The 15,795-nt window shown below is 42.5% G+C and overlaps 1 protein-coding gene across 1 annotated transcript; it reads right to left on the reverse strand.

Moving 5' to 3' along the window:
* Nucleotides 1–1,934: 1,934 nt before the first annotated feature.
* LOC127555715 (translation initiation factor IF-2-like) lies at nt 1,935–15,454 on the reverse strand. The gene is made up of 3 exons (XM_051988266.1): nt 15,348–15,454; nt 3,495–4,000; nt 1,935–2,210 (listed from the first exon to the last, which is right to left on the reverse strand). The coding sequence occupies exons 1-3, from the start codon at nt 15,362–15,364 to the stop codon at nt 2,071–2,073; spliced, it is 663 nt and encodes a 220-aa protein (XP_051844226.1). The 5' UTR covers nt 15,365–15,454; the 3' UTR covers nt 1,935–2,070.
* Nucleotides 15,455–15,795: the final 341 nt, after the last annotated feature.

Below are 15,795 nucleotides of genomic sequence, written 5' to 3' on the forward strand. Positions count from 1 at the left end.
TGAATCATCAAATTGTTGAAAAGAGCCAAGTACAATGAGATAATATTTGTGAAGTGCTTAAAATGGTGCCTATCATATAGCAAGTGTTTAATAAAGGCTTATTTCCTTCCTTCCTTCCTTCCTTCCTTCCTTCCTTCCTTCCTTCCTTCCTTTCTGTCCTTCTTTCCTCTTTTTGTTTCTCTCCTTCTTTCCTTCCTCCTCCCTCCCTTTCTTCCTTCTCTCTTTCTTCCTCCCCCTTTTCTTTCTTCCTTCTTCCTTCCTTTTTCCCTTCTTTCCTTCCTCTCTCTGTCCCTTCTTTCTTTTTTTTCTTTCCTTCTTTCTTTCCTTTCTCCCTCCCTTCTTCCCTCCCTCTCTTCTTTCTTTCCTTTCCTCTCTTCTTTCTTTCCTTCCTCTTCTTTTTTCTTTTTTCCTTCCTCTCTTTTCTTTCCTTCCTTCCTTCTTCCTTCTTTTTTATTTCTTTTTTCCTTCCTCCCTCTTTTCTTTCTTTCCTTCCTTCCTTCTTTCTTTCTTTTTTCCTTCTTTTCTTGCTCCCTCCCTCTTTTTCTTCCTTCCTTCCTTCTTTTCTTCTCTCCTTCCACAACACTTATTTACAATATACCTATGCCTCCTACTTCTTCATTCATTCAATAAACATTCATCTTTTTCTTTACTTATCAATCTAGTTCAATAAGCATTATTTGGATGCTAATTATATTCCTGGTGCTATCTAGGGATGGAGACAAAAAAGGAGAAACAGTTGTTGCTTTCAAAGAGCTCACATTTCCCAAGCCAATATTCTCCCATTGAATACTTGCTCATCTTACTGCAGGCCCCAGCCCTCTTCTGGTTCTTAGTTCTAACCACCGTGGGAGACCAGCAGACCTATCAGCTTCCTTGGCTGGGCCACCAAATTGGTAACTGCGAGTCTGTTAACAATTTCCCCCCTTTCAGAGCCACAAGTTCCAGTGGGTGGATGAGGCCCTGAAATAGAAAGAATCTTGGAAGCTTCTATGACTCATCTCCCGACACTAGCTCCCTGTTTTATATCCTGTTCTGCTTACCTTGGTGCATGCATTGTTTGATCTTATTGCTTGGAATTCAGTTGTGAAACTTTTACTTTCTTTTAATAGCTTTCTATGTCTTACTGGGTAGTGGTTTCCTGGAAAAATAAAAAAAAATGGTAGACCAGAATGAAAATGAACTCTGGGATGATTCGTTCTCTTGGATGGTTTTTATTTGGCTATGGGAAATTTGTTTTTATTTGGTATGAATAATAGACACAGGGTGTTAGAACTAGAAGAAGAGCCAGGACTAAGGTCAAACAAGGTGGGCAGTTGATGGACAGTAAGTGGAGTGTAACACGGTTTGTTTTATTTTCACAGATGGAGGCGTCATTTATTGGCGATAGTCACAAAAATGAGAAAGTTGAACAGCTCTGTTCAATTTAGGGTCTGATATGCAACCCTTGATGGGGTTGCAGAGAGGCTTGCCTCTGGGTGCTCTCCTGGGAATCCAGGCTGTCAGAGCTGGAAGAGATCTCAGGAACAGACTATTAAATGTGAAAAAGAAATTTAAAACATAGAACTTAAAATTAGAAAAGATCAATGGAAAGAGTAGTGACTTTGGAGTTGGAATAGTTGCATTCAAATCTTGTGCTTGCTACCAGGATGGTCTTGATCAGGTTATTGGACCTAGTATCAACCTAGTGTCTTCCAAAAATATGCAGTGTCATAAAATGAGGATAATCATTCTCATTATATATATAGTGTCATATAAACTAAGAATAATCAAAATAAATCAGAATAAGAAATAATAGAATATAGAAAGTTAGCTTTGAAAAATGCACTAGAATAGGGCTTTGTAAATTTTTCCCACTCCAGACTCTTTTACCTGAGAAATTTTTACATGATCAGGATATATAGGTATATAAGATAGGTATACACGGCAACCTAGAATTCTTCATTAATCTTTTTTTATTTATTTTTTTGATGATGGGTTTAGTGACTTGCTCAGGGTCTTACAGCTAACAAGAGTCTAAGAGCCAGATTTTAACATAGTTCTTCTTAAACTCATGACTGGTTAGGCCCATCTCTAGAAACTGATAATTCTGTCTCTGGCCAGGCCATGGTCCTGGGTTTGAGGTGAGTTTCCCAGTTGCCAGGCAATCCCATCATTTATAGCAAGATCTGGGAAAGGAGTCTTCGCTGGCCTGTAAATTTCATCCTCGGCCCCTAAAACAGAAGATCACAGTTCCCCAAGATTACCCCTGAGTTGCCAGCTCCAAGATCATGCTAACCCTCTTTTTTCTACCCTCCCTATTGCTCCAGATCCCTCCCCCTCCCCACATTAAAGCTGCTCTCAGGGGAAAAAAGTGTAGGGGGGTGATGGAGGGGCCCCATTTCCCACAACAGAGCAGACTCCATCATCACATCTGGTCTCCAGCCAGGAATCCTGGTGGAGACGAAATTAGCCTGAGCTGAAAATAAAGTCTCCATCCTTGGAGGACACCAGGAGTTCCCACTCCCCCTCCTTCAGAGCCCAGCTTGGCCTTCAGAAGACCCCTCCCTGCTCTATTTCTGGCCTCTCCTGTGGATTTCCCCTGCCTGCCTCCCTCCCAAGTGGAGGCAACATAGGGGAGAATAGAGACTGACTCTCCTAACCCAGGTTTTCCCTCCCTAAAGAGGTTAAGAAAACAGAGATAGCATCTCAGGTCAAGTCTTGTTGCTTGTTGTAGGACTCTGGGTAAATCATTTCACCTCACTGCTTTCTGAGACACAGCTTCCACATCTGTAAGATGGGGATCATAATACCTTAGAACTAGACAGTTCTTCTGGGAGGGCCCTTAGAACCCAGAAGGTCAGAGCTGGGAGGGCCCTTAGAACCCAGGATGTCAGAGCTGGGAGGGTCCTTGTAACATAACATGTCAGAGCTGGGAGGGCCCTTAGAACCCAGGAGGTCAGAGCTGGGAGGGTCCTTGTAACATAACATGTCAGAGCTGGGAGGGCCCTTAGAACCCAGGAGGTCAGAGCTGGGAGGGTCCTTGTAACATAACATGTCAGAGCTGGGAGGGTCCTTAGAGCACAGGATGTCAGAGCTGGGAGGACCTTTAGAACATGGGATGTCAGAGCTGGGAGGGCCCTTAGAACCCAGGAGGTCAGAATCAGAGGGACGTCAGGATAAAGAATCCCTAGAGGCCTGAGACTGTTGAGCTGGCCCAAAACCCGTACTGGTTCGGGAAAAGGGTAGCCGGGAGTCCCGGACTTCAGCCCCTGGAGCAGCTCCCGCTCTCCCCCACCGCTCATCCCTCCGCTGCCCCTCCCCCTTCCCGGCGCCGGGCTGCCAGCGTGGTGGACTAACTGCATTCCTTTGGTTTTCCCACACACTCCCAATCAAAGGGTCCCCCCAGCGCTCCAAGCTCCCTCCCTCCCCCCGCGGTAAATGCCTGCAGAAGTTCTTTTCCTCCACCAGCCCCCTCCTTTTCCCTCCCCCTCCCCCCCTCTTTAATCTGTTGTTACCAAAGAAAGCGGCTTTTGTTGGGCAGGGGGTTCCAGGGGCCGGCGGGTGGGGGGAGCGGAGCCCTGTGAAAGGCGCCCCCTCCCCACGGCTAATTATGCACGGTGGCTGTGGTCGGGCGGCCGATTGTGTGTCCTGCAGCTGCGAGGGCGGCCGCGGAGCTGGGAGGGGACGAAGAAAAAGGCAGCCCGCCCGTCGCCGCCCCGAAACCTCCTCCCCCCACTCTCCCGGGCCGCTCGCATTGTCTCCGGCCTCCCGGCCCCGCGCACCTGGCTCCGGGGCCCCGCCGGCCGGCACAGCGGGCACCGGGGACCCCTCGGGCCACTTCAGACACCCGAGCGCCGGGGGCTGGGGGGGGGCATCCTGGAAACTCCGGCCGGAGGGGGCGCGCTGGACAGAGGGGGCAAAGGACTCGGGTTCGAGTCTATCCTCAGTTCCGTGCAGACTGCGTGATGGTGGGCCAGTCACTTCCCCACTCTGGGCCTCCGATTTCTGTTTTGTTTTTAATCTGTAAAATGGATGAGACTAAGTAGTGTCTAACTGTTCTAAGTGCCCACCCAATTTTAACTTTCTGTATTCTAAAACCCTCCCAAATCTGACATCCTGGGTTCTAAGGGCCCTCCCAGATCTGACATCGTGGGTTCTATGGCTCCCTGAGTAGACGCTAACCCTGAAAATGTCTGCCTAAAACCATTGGCTTTGGAGTCCATAAACCTGGATTCAAATCCCAGCTCTCCCACTTAGTGTCTGAGTGACCTTGGATAAGGCATTTCTACTCTCTGGTCCGAAGCCCAGTCATCTGTAAAATAAGAAGCAGGGCCTAGATGACTTCTTAGTTTCCTACTAATTCTAAATCTATAATTCCAGTTTCCTGTGACCTGCAGGTCATGGAGCCACATAAAGGGCTCAGATTAAAAACTGGAGGAGAGGCTGTCCGATGCCATCTATTCAGTCAGTCAATAAACATGTTATTAAATGTTTTATATATATATATATTTCCAGCACTCAAGAAGCTCAGTCCAAAGGGGGTGAAAGCATGCCAGTAACATTATACAAATAAGCTGCCAAGGTCACACAGCAAGCATGAGAAACAAAATTTGAACTCAGATTTATGACTCCATTTTATAGAAGAGAAAAATGAGGATCAGAAAGGCTGTGATTTGCCCATTTGAACCAGGCATTTGAACCAGGTTATCCTGACTCCCCACCCAGTCTACAATCTCCTAAAGCACATGGATCTGCCAGAGGGATCAATTTTTTTTTAAATACCAGAAACTTGTGAAGTCCAACTACTCAAACATCTAGGGATCTGAATCACTGGAAGAAGTTTTGTCCACCCATTCCTGAAGAACCTGGTCGTGAAGGAAGGCCCTTTAAAGTTTACAAAGTCATTTCCTTACAAAGACTCCAAGGCAAAACCCACGAGTATTATCTTTGTTTTAAGAAGTAGGGAAATTGAGGCCCAGAGAAATAAAGTGATCTTTACTTCTAAGTAAATTGGGTTCTTAATCCTGGACTCCTGAACTCTAACTAGGGTCATGATTTAGTAATAATAATAATACACTAACTCCTCTTTACACAATGTATTCACACATCTGGCATCTCACTGGCACAGTCATATGGTATATTCAAAAAAACCCTAGCCAGCTACAGGGATACAATGAAAAATAACAAAATTCTAACAGTTCCCAGGGATTCTTTTTTGTCTACACTTGTGATATCCCTGGTGGAGAGAAACGAATTCTACTAACTGTCCTGTAACTTAAAATTTTAGACAGCTGCCTAGAATGTAAGGTTAGGTTACATATCCAAGGAGTCTCAGTCAACAGATGGCAGAGTCCTGGCTAACTCCTCAGCTTCTGAAAAAGCTCCTTGAGAGGAAGAAGCTCACCTTTTGAGCAGATAAGTGATACAGTGAATAGAAAGACTGGTCCTGGGTCTGGGTGCAAATTCAGCCTCAAACACACTTAATAGCTGTGAGATTCAGGACAAATCATTTAACCTTGATTGAGAGAGAAATTAGGGAATAGCTAGATTAAGAAGGGGAGAGAAAGAGAGAGACAAAGAAAGGAGAGACAGAAAGACAGACAGAGAGAAACAGAGACAGATAGAGAGAGACAGACACACTGAGAAGAGACAGACATAGAGAGAGACAAGGAGAGAGAAATAGAGAAACACAGAAGAAAGACAGACAAACAGAGACAGACTGACAGAGAGAGACAGAGAAGAAGGAAGGGAGAGAAGGAAGAGAAAGGGGGTGGGTAGAGGAGAGACAGAGGGAGAGACAGAGAAAGCCTTTCCCCATTCCCTAAATCTTGGTGCTTTCCCCCTGTGGAGATAATAGGAAATATTATCTATCTTGTTTGTATATAGTTGTTTGCATGGTATCTTTCCTCCACATCCCAACACACACACACACACACACACACACACACACACACACACACACACACACACACAAAACCTTAAACTGTGAATTCCTTGAGAGGAGAATTGTCTTTTGTCCTTTGTATTCTCAGCACTTAGTACAGTGCCTGGCATACACTAGGTGACAAATAAATGCTTAGACTCTTAAAGAACCAGCATATACTTTTTATACAAACCAGACTTTTTTTTTGGAGGGGGAGGAGACATTCAGGATTATGTGTGCCATGTTTAAGGGAGGGAAAGGCTTCCCAGAGCAGGGATTTTATCTTGCTTGAAAGTGAGAGCGACAATTTTGGAATCAGAAAGACTTCTTGGTTCAAGATTTATCTCTGACAGACTTGTCGGACCTGTGATCCCACACTCCTCACTGCTTCTCCCCTAAATAGTGTGATGAAAGCAACTTGAAGAAGTGGAGGGGGAGGGAGGAATTGAGCAAGGGGCTCCAACAGTGCCAGAGCTAAGCCTTGAAGGGGACTAAAGGAAGAGGGGAGCAGCAAGAGCATAGGAGGACACAGCTTGGGCAAAAACACAGAGGTAAGAGATGAGTTGCCTTTTAGAGAAACAGCAAATAGGACAGTTTGGCTAGAGAAAATTTATGAACGTACTTATCCAGGAAAATCATTTCATCGGATGCAGTGCTATTGAGAAAGGAATGTATGGAGTTAGAGGATTTGAGTTCAAATCATGTTTATTTCTTATTCCCTCAGTAACCTGGAGTCACCTCATTTCGTTAAGGCCTCAGTTTCCTCATATGTAAAATATGGCAGTTGGACTTCAATGACCTCTGAGGCTCCTCTCGGTTCTGATTCCTATGATCTTGATACTGCCCTGAGTCTGTATATTGGGAATGATAGTTCTTCAAAGAAAACCCTAAGGATTAATGACTACACACACAATGGACTTAATTAAAATATAACTGTCAATTTTACATCTTTTTAGGCCGTGGGGTTAGAACAGGGTAAGCAAAATGCAATGGAAAGAGTCCTGTCTCTGGAACCAACCAATGGAGAAACATTTATAAAGTACCTCCAATGTGCCAGACATTGTACTAAATGTTGGAGATACAAAGAAATAAAGTTTGTGAAGGTGAGACCCCTGGAATCTGACCTAAATCAGTGAGCCAAAACACTGGGTACAATAAAGAGGCAACCTCTTAAACGATCTATCATTCTCCAATTTCCCCCCCTCCCCCAACCAAATCCATTTTGCATCTGGCCTGAATAATTGTTCTAAAACATTATTGTAACCAAGTTGCTTCCCAGCTCAAGAATTATCAATGACTCCCTATTGTCTATAGGGTAGAATTCCAATTCCTTAAGTACTTACTGCTTGTCAGTGCCACCTGCTAGATATATAAAAAAGAGGCAAAAGATGTCTCAGACTTCAAAGAATTTATAATCTGATGGGGTATTCAACAAGCAACACATATATACAAAACAAGGTAAGTACAAGATGGATAGGAAATAAATAACAGAGGGTAGAATTAAACTAGAATTAAAAGGGTTTGGGAAAGGCTTCCTAAAAAAGAAGAGATCTTAGTCGGGACTTAAAAGAAGCCAGAGAGATCAATAGACATGGAGGTAGAAGATGGATGCAAGCAGGGAGGAACAGTTGGAGAAAATGCTTGGAATGGAGAGATGGAGTTGAGGATTCAGCTCTGGGCTCTGCCTTTTACTATGCTCGTGACTGCGTTATCCCCTTGAGCTAATGGTCTCAGACCCCCTTCCCAGCCCAAGTGTAGATCCCAGGCGCTAGCTAGAGCAGAAGCCAGATGGCCATTCCAGAGGTCAAAAATATGATCCACGACTGTTTCAGGATCTGTAATGATATTCCCGTTGTGGGCTCCAGAAGGGTGAGCAGAGCTCACCCCCGGACCGCCAACAGTTTGCAGGAAGCATCTCTTACCCGGGGTCCTGCTTGTCTCATCTCCCCACCAAGCCCCACTCCTTGCACACCTCGGCTGGCATCGTGCCCCCAGAGCCCTGGCAGGGGGCACTCTTGGCCAGCCCTAGCTGTTTCCTGTTTGGCTGGTAAATTATATTCTCTGGCAGGCTCACTTTCCCTGAGCCCTCCCCCACCCGGCGGACCCTGGGAGTCTGGAGCCAGGGCAGAATCCAGTCCAAGCCCAGGGAGACGCCAAGCATTGTCTCAGAAGGCCTTTTCTTCCCTTCTCCTGGCTCCGGGTCATCATCACTTGAAGGTTTCCAAAGCATTTGTCTCATAGCAACCCAGTGAGATATGGTACAGTATAAGTATTATTTTCAACATATTACAGATGGGAAAATTGAGGTTCAGTGACCAAAGTGACCTATCTCTAGGGTTGTTTCTAATGTTAAATTCTATGGCCTTATAAGGTACATAAATGGACTTAAAATTTTATTGCTTAAATTTTTTTCATCACCCCAGGGATCTTCCAGGTAGGCCCTTTCTAGACCAGCTCAGCTCAGCTCTGGAACTCCCTGAATGGTACCATACTATTCCAATTGGTAAGTGTTTCACATAGCCTGCTATATTTAGCCAGCCCAGCCATGCTTCACTTTACACCCGGGCCTTCTTCTAGCCTGCCATTTGCTCGTGCCCTTTCTGACCCCACTCCATCCCCCTTTCCAGCTCTGGAACCATAAGCAAGTGAATTCTTCCATTCCCACTGGAAAAGATGTGTCAGCCTACTCCCCTGTGGCCCACTCGGTTTCCATACCAAAATACTCCACCCTGACCACCATTGCCCTGTATGTGTTGTCTTTCCTTATTAGAATGACCTTCTTGAGTTCAGATACTGTCTTGCTTTGGGCTTTTTATTCCCAGGGTATAGCACTGTACTTGTGTAATACAAATACCTTTTAAATGCTTTTTTATTCATTCATTCATTCAACTATATCTATATCTACATCTATCTATCCACATTGTATCTCTATATTCTTTTGCTACCCAGAGAGTCGTCCCTTATTATAAAGATTAAGATGGTCAAGCAGTCAGCAAATATTTATTTACTCTAGGTTATATAGGTACAATCATTTTTAATAACAATAGTTTTTTTTTATTTTTCAAAATACATACAAAGATAGTTTTCACATTCACCCTTATGAAACCTTGTGTTCCAAATTTTTCTCCCTTCCTCTCCACTTCCTCCCTCTTCCCTCAATAGCAAGTAATCCAATATAGGTTAAACATGTGTAATTCTCCTAAACATATTTCCACATTTATCATGCTGCATAATAAAAATCAGATCAAAAGGAGAGAAATGAGGGAAAAAAACAAGCCAGCAAACAACAACAACATCAAAAAAGGTGAAAATACTTTGTTGTGCTCCAGATTCAGTTCCCATAGTCCTCTCCCTTGGATGTAGATGGCTCTCTCCATCAAAGTCTATTGGAACTGGTCTGAATCCCCTCATTGTTGAAAAGAGCCAAGTCCATCAGAGTTGAACATCACATAATCTTCTTGTTGCCATGTATAATGTTCTCTTGATTATACTCACTTCACTCAGCATCAGTTCCTGTAAGTCTCTCCAGGCCTTTCTGAAATCATCCTGCTGATCATTTCTTAGAGAACAATAATATTCCATAACATTCATAAACCATAACTTGTGAAGATCAAGTTAGCATCCTGGATACCTTAGAATCAGCCAGAGTCAGGATAAGCAAAAGTCCTTGGTCTTTGGGGATAGAAGTGAGGGGTATGGACACAGGAATCTCCACAATCTTTCCCCTTCGCCTCCAGCCCAAAAGTAAGTCTGGCTTGTCTTACTCCACCCTCTAATCCCTCTTACAATCTCTGTATACACCAATAGATCGAACCAGCACAGAATAGTGGGGCGGGCCATTTTCCAAGCATATGCTAATAGAGTATTGTCCAATAAGTAATTAGCCTTAAGTGCTCAGTTGTCTAAGTGCATCTGCTCAGAGTTTTAGCCCTTTACAATAACTTATTCAGCCATTCCCCAACAGATGGGCATCCACTCACTTTCCAGTTCCTTGCCACTATAAAAAGGGCACATGTGGGCCCTTTTCCCTTTTTTATGATCTCTTTGGGATACAGATCTAGGAGAAACACTGCTGGATTAAAGGGTATGCACAGTTTGATAGCCCTTTGGGCATAGTTCCAAATTGCTCTCCAGAATGGTTCGATGAGTTCACAATTCCACCAACAATGTATCAGTGTTCCAGTTTTCCCACATCCCCTCCAACATTTATCATTATCTTTTTCTGTCATCTTAGCCAATCTCAGAGGTATGAATTGGAACTTCAAGAGTTGTCTTAATCTGCATTTCTCTAATCAATAGCCATTTAGAGCATTTTTTTCATGACTAGAAATGACTTTAATTTCTTCATCTGAAATTGTTTATTCATATCCTTTGACTCTTTATCAAATGAAAGATGGCTTATAGCCTTATAAATTTGAGTCAATTCTTTATATATTTTAAAAATGAGGCCTTTATCAGAAACACTGGGTGTAAAAAAAAAAAATCCCTCCAGTTTTCTGCTTTTCTTGTTATCTTGGCTACATTGGTTTTATTTGAGGCAAAATCATTTTAAACATATTTCCGTATTAGTCATAGTGTGAAAGAAAAATCAAAACAAAAGGGAAAATCAAGAGAAAAAAACATTCAAAAAAGGTGAACACATTATGCTTCAATTGGCATTACCTCCATAATTCTCCCTCTGGATAAAATGTCATTTTCCACCCCAAGTCTATTGGAATTGTATCAGATCATTGTATTATTAAGAAATCATAGTTGATCATCCCACAATCTTCAGCAAATATTTATTAAGCAATTATTATATGCCAGCCACTGTGCTAAGCACTGGAGATAAAAAATAAAGAGAAAAACATCATCCTTGTCCCAAAGGAGTTGATAGCCTAATGCAGGAGAAAGCATACAAATAAATACAAAAATACAAGATTTAGACGGGATAACTTTGAACAATAATCTCAGAAAGAGGGCAAGATGTAGGGCAGGAGAGTCATTTGGCAAAAAATAGGGTTAGAGTTGATTCTTGAAGGAAGCCAGGAAAGCTGGAGGTAGTGGGGGAAGAAAGAGCATTTCAGGATAGGATACAGCTGGTAAAATGGTCTGGTGCTGGAAGATGGAGTATCAAGTGTGAGGAACCCCAAGAAGGCCAGTGTTGCTGGGTCATAGAATAATAATAATAATGTAAGAGCACGAACATGAAAAAGACCTAGACTGTGAAGGGCTTTAAAAACCAAACTTTGATCTGGCAATAATAGGGAGCCACTGGTGTTTGCAGAATGGGTTGACGTGGTTAAATTTTCCCTTTAGAAAAATCACTTTGGTGGCGGAGAGAAAAAAATGAATCAATGAGGAAAGAGACCAACCAGAAAACATTTGCAATAATTCATGAGTGATAAGGACTCACACTAAGGTGGCAGCTATGAGTCAAGAAAAGAGGCTTTATTCAAGAGATGCTATCAATCAACAACTGATATTTATTAAGCACTTACTATGTTCAAGGTACTGTGCCGTGAAGGTAGAATAAAACAGATTTGGTAAGATTAAATAGATGAAGTAAGGAAGAGTTGAGTATGATCCCATAGATTATTAGTTTAGGTGACTGGGAGAATGTTGGGGTTCTCAATAGTAATGTGAAAGCTGGGAAGAAAGAGAGGGCTTAAAGGGAAAGATGATGACTTCTGTTGATACATGTTAAATTTGAGAAATCTATGGGACATCCAATTCAAAATATCTAAGGAAAAGAAAAATGGACTCAGGAGAAAGACTATGGCTGCATATTGTGGATTTGGGAATCATTTGCAGAGATGTAATAATTGAATCCATGGGAGTTGGATTTCTGAGAAAGATAATATAGAGGGAGAAGAAATGAGGGATCCAAGGTGAGATCCTAGGAGACACTCATGAGCAAAGTACTGGATGAAGATCTTACAAAAGAGATTGAAAAAGAGCAATCTTTCTCAGGAAAAGTCAAGTCAACAAAAGGTTTCCATCAGTCAGCTATTAAGCATTTATTTAATATCTCCTAAGTATCAGGTACTATGCTAAGCTTTGGAGGTAGGAGGGAAGCAAAACAAAAAATAAAATCTGGTCCTGCTCATCAGATGGAGTGTCCTTTGAAGAACAGCAAGGAAGCAGAGTCACTAGATCTCAAAACAGTGGGAACAGAGAAAGGCTTCCCTATTGAAAAGGTAGGAAGGGGCCATGTTAATTGTCCTTCAAAATTCAAGGAAGAGGAGCATAACCTAGAATGGTGAGAGTATTCAGGAGGAGTGGTTGATTGACTGTTAGAGGATGAGGATTAAGAAAAGATTGTGCAATTTTGCATCCAATACTGGAGAGAGCAGGAGTTCAGCAAAATGAGCCAACGTATCACTCAAGACTGACATTTATATGTATTTTTTCCATATTCATTTTCTTCTTCTCTGCAAATGAGGGATGTTTTGTGATTTACCATTTTTCGAATTCTGAGTCAAGCTTGGTCATTATGGTGACACAGCAAATGACCTTTATTTCACATCCTTTATTTCATGAGCTTCTCACAGAAGCTCTAGACCAGAGAAAGCATATGCATTTTTCACTCCATTTTGACAGATAAGGAAACTGAGGTGGAGGGAGGGAGGGATGACTTTCAAAGGGGTAGTAGCAAAATGTTTAATAAATGCTTGTTGGATTGATTGGATTAGAATGAGAATGAGAGTCCTAATTCTCCTGACCTCCTGTCCGGGGATCTCACCTGATACTTTATCTTTCTATTTGAATAATGGAGCAAAATGCAGCTGCCAGACTCTCCTAGTATAAAAGGACCTTTAAAACATTCAAGGGCCATGTAAATGTGTGTTATGACCACAGTTGGCAATTCCAGTAAGCAGAATGGGAATAATTAGGGTAGCTGCTGCTTACGGTACCAGTGGAAGTCAAAGAAAGACTTTAATCCTTTATTTCATCAGATTCTTTTCTGAGATCTCAGAAAGGGAGGCAATTAATCAATCGACAAGCATTTATTAAGTGCTTAGTATGTCCCAGGCACTGAGAGAATATTAATAATCATAAATAGTTGTTGTTGTTTTTCAGTCATGTCTAATTCTCCATGACCCCATTTGGGGTTTTCTTAACAAAGATACTGAAATGGTTGGCCATTTGCTTCTCTAGCTCAATTTACAGATGAGGAAACTGAGGCAGACAGGGTTAAGTGACCTGCCCAGAGTCACACAGCTAGCTGTTTGCCATTTCCTTCTCCAGCTTATTTTACAGATCAGGAAACTGAGGCAGAAGTGGCTTGCTCAGGGGCACACAGATGGTAAGTGTCTGGAGTTGGATTTGAATTCAAGTTTTCCCAATTCCAGGCTCAGTGCTCTAGCCACAAATCCACCTCACTAACCCTCATAACAGCTAACATTTATATAGTCCCTTAAGGTTTATAAATCCCTTTACAAATAATCTCTTTTGATCTTCATAACAATCCCAGAAAGCAGGTATTATTTTTATTCTTATTGTACACATGAAGAAACTGAGGCAGAATGAGATCAAGTGACCTGTACAGGGTCACACAAGTTTATAAGGCTGGATTTGAACTTGGTCTTATTGATTCCTAGTCCATATCTGTAACTATCTCACCACCTGAGTTGAAAGAAAAGGTAAAAACAGTTCCTGCCCACTATCAGCTTACAGTCTAATTGGAGAGATAACATGTAAAGAGGTACCGATAAGACATATGAAGTGTGTACTGAAGGCAACTTTAGGAAGGAAAGACTAGCAGCTGGGGAGGATGTAAAGAATGGACTCCTGCATTTGAGCTTAGTCTTAAAAGGAAGCCAGGAGGGCGACTGCTCATCTACTTCATTCCTTTTTTGAGCCAGACCTTTGATTTCACTGGTAAGAAGGATTCCCAGGGAGGGAATTCCCTTTTTTCAGAAATGATATATTATTTGACTATATGAAGTCTTAGAACATAGCCTGGGGGTAACACTGAGAGTTTAAACTATCAGAATAACTCAGTTGGGGCAAACCAGAACCAGACAGGAAAGCTGACCTCCTATCTTCCTGGTTCCTGGCTGGCTCTTTTTGCTATGCCAGAGATTGCTCTCATGGTGCTGATAAAGAAGTGGACCAATTACTCAACAGGCACTGATCGTTACATTCCGTTTCCTTTTATTTCCAGATATGCATTTTCTCTTTTCTCCTCCTCTCCCAACCCCAATGAGAAAGCAAGAAAAACATAAACATGTAGAGTCATGCAAAATAAATCTCCACATGGCATTCTAGAGTACAAGAGGAAAAACAATATAAAATAGATATGAGAAAGGCTTTAAATGCCAATGATTTTGTATTTTAACCCAGACACAAGAGGGAGACACAGAAACTTCTTGAGCATCAGACTATTTTAAGATTTTTTCTAACCCTGACATTCTAGGTTCTAAGATCCTTCCCTACTTAAATGTTCAAAATGGCAAAATCATACTCCCCACTTTCAGCTCTGACACCCAACATTCTAAGGCCTTTTTAGGTTCTGGCATTCTAGGTTCTAAGATTATTTTCAGTTTTAACACTTTGTCATTCTGCAATTTCAGGATGGAAGCAAAATTAATTCTTAAGACTAAATTCATTTGCCCAAATAAACAAAGAAGAATATGAGAAGACCACAAGATAGGAGGAAGAGAGGGAGAGAAGGAAAGGAAAGGAAAATCATAGGAGCACATCTCTAGAACCGAAAACAGCATTGGATATTATCTGAGTCAATGGTGTTGTTTCACAGATGAGCTATTTCTCATCCTCAAGAGATTAAGGGATTTCCCCAAAATCACACAGTCAGAGTCAGGATTTGACCCCTCCTGTGACTGAAAAGCCATTGCCTTTTTTACTACACAAGGAGAAAGAGGGAAAAGAGGAAGGGGACAGTAGACAAGGAAGGTAAGAAAGATAGAAGGGAAAGGAGAGAGCACCAGGGAGGGAGAGAATATGGGAAGGAGGGCGAGGCAAGTCCCTAGAGATTGGGTGGGAATTCCTGGAGCTTGGGTTTTAGTAGGGGAGCTATAATTCTCTTTGTCCAAACACAAATTTCCCCAACACATGCCTGGGACAGAAGCAGCACTGGGGCTCCACAGACAAAGACCAAGATCTCCCATTGCATCCAAAGGCCATCTCCAGTCATCCTGACCTCTATCTGGCCACCGGACCCATATGGCTCTGGAGGGGAAAGTAAGGCAGGTGATCTTCACAGCCCTCCATTCAGATCCAATTCACTTACATGTCACAGCATCACCTCTCTGATATCAGAGTCTTCTTCCAGAATAGAGCACAAATAAAATTGTCACAATTCTGAGGGGGAAATCCCTGTGTTCCCTGACTTTCTCTACTTGGGAAATGTTTTTTTTTTATTAAACCAAAAAGTTCTACAGAAGAAAGATTACATACACATGAACAACACCCCTTCCTCTCCCCCCTCCCCAAAGCTCACCTTTTGTCCCATGGCATCCTCTGTAATGGATTTCAATTAAGTTGGGAGACATCTCTTCCTTTCCTGGCCTTCTTTCCATGGGTTAATTTTCTGAAACTCGAGCTTCTTTCAATGACTGTTCAGTGAGGAAGAGAACTAGATGATAGCGCTCCGGAGATGTTCCAGGATGGTGCTTGGGACTATTCAGATGGCCTATTTGCAATTCTCACCTTTCCCCAAAGTATTTTGGGAATATTTGTGCTACCAGCCATGAAGCTGCTTGCTCTGTTCTCAGAAAATCTCCTGACCCAGATACCACCCTGATAGAGGCTGGACCTCATCACTTCACGTCTGGACTGTAGCAATAATCTGCTAATTAGTCTGCCTGCCACAAACCTCTCCAGCCTCCACTCAACTGTTAAAGGGATCTTGCTAAAATGAAGATCTAACTGCATCAGCCCTATTCAAT

Source organism: Antechinus flavipes, chromosome 3, assembly GCF_016432865.1.
Source record: "Antechinus flavipes isolate AdamAnt ecotype Samford, QLD, Australia chromosome 3, AdamAnt_v2, whole genome shotgun sequence".
Lineage (NCBI taxonomy): Eukaryota > Metazoa > Chordata > Mammalia > Dasyuromorphia > Dasyuridae > Antechinus > Antechinus flavipes.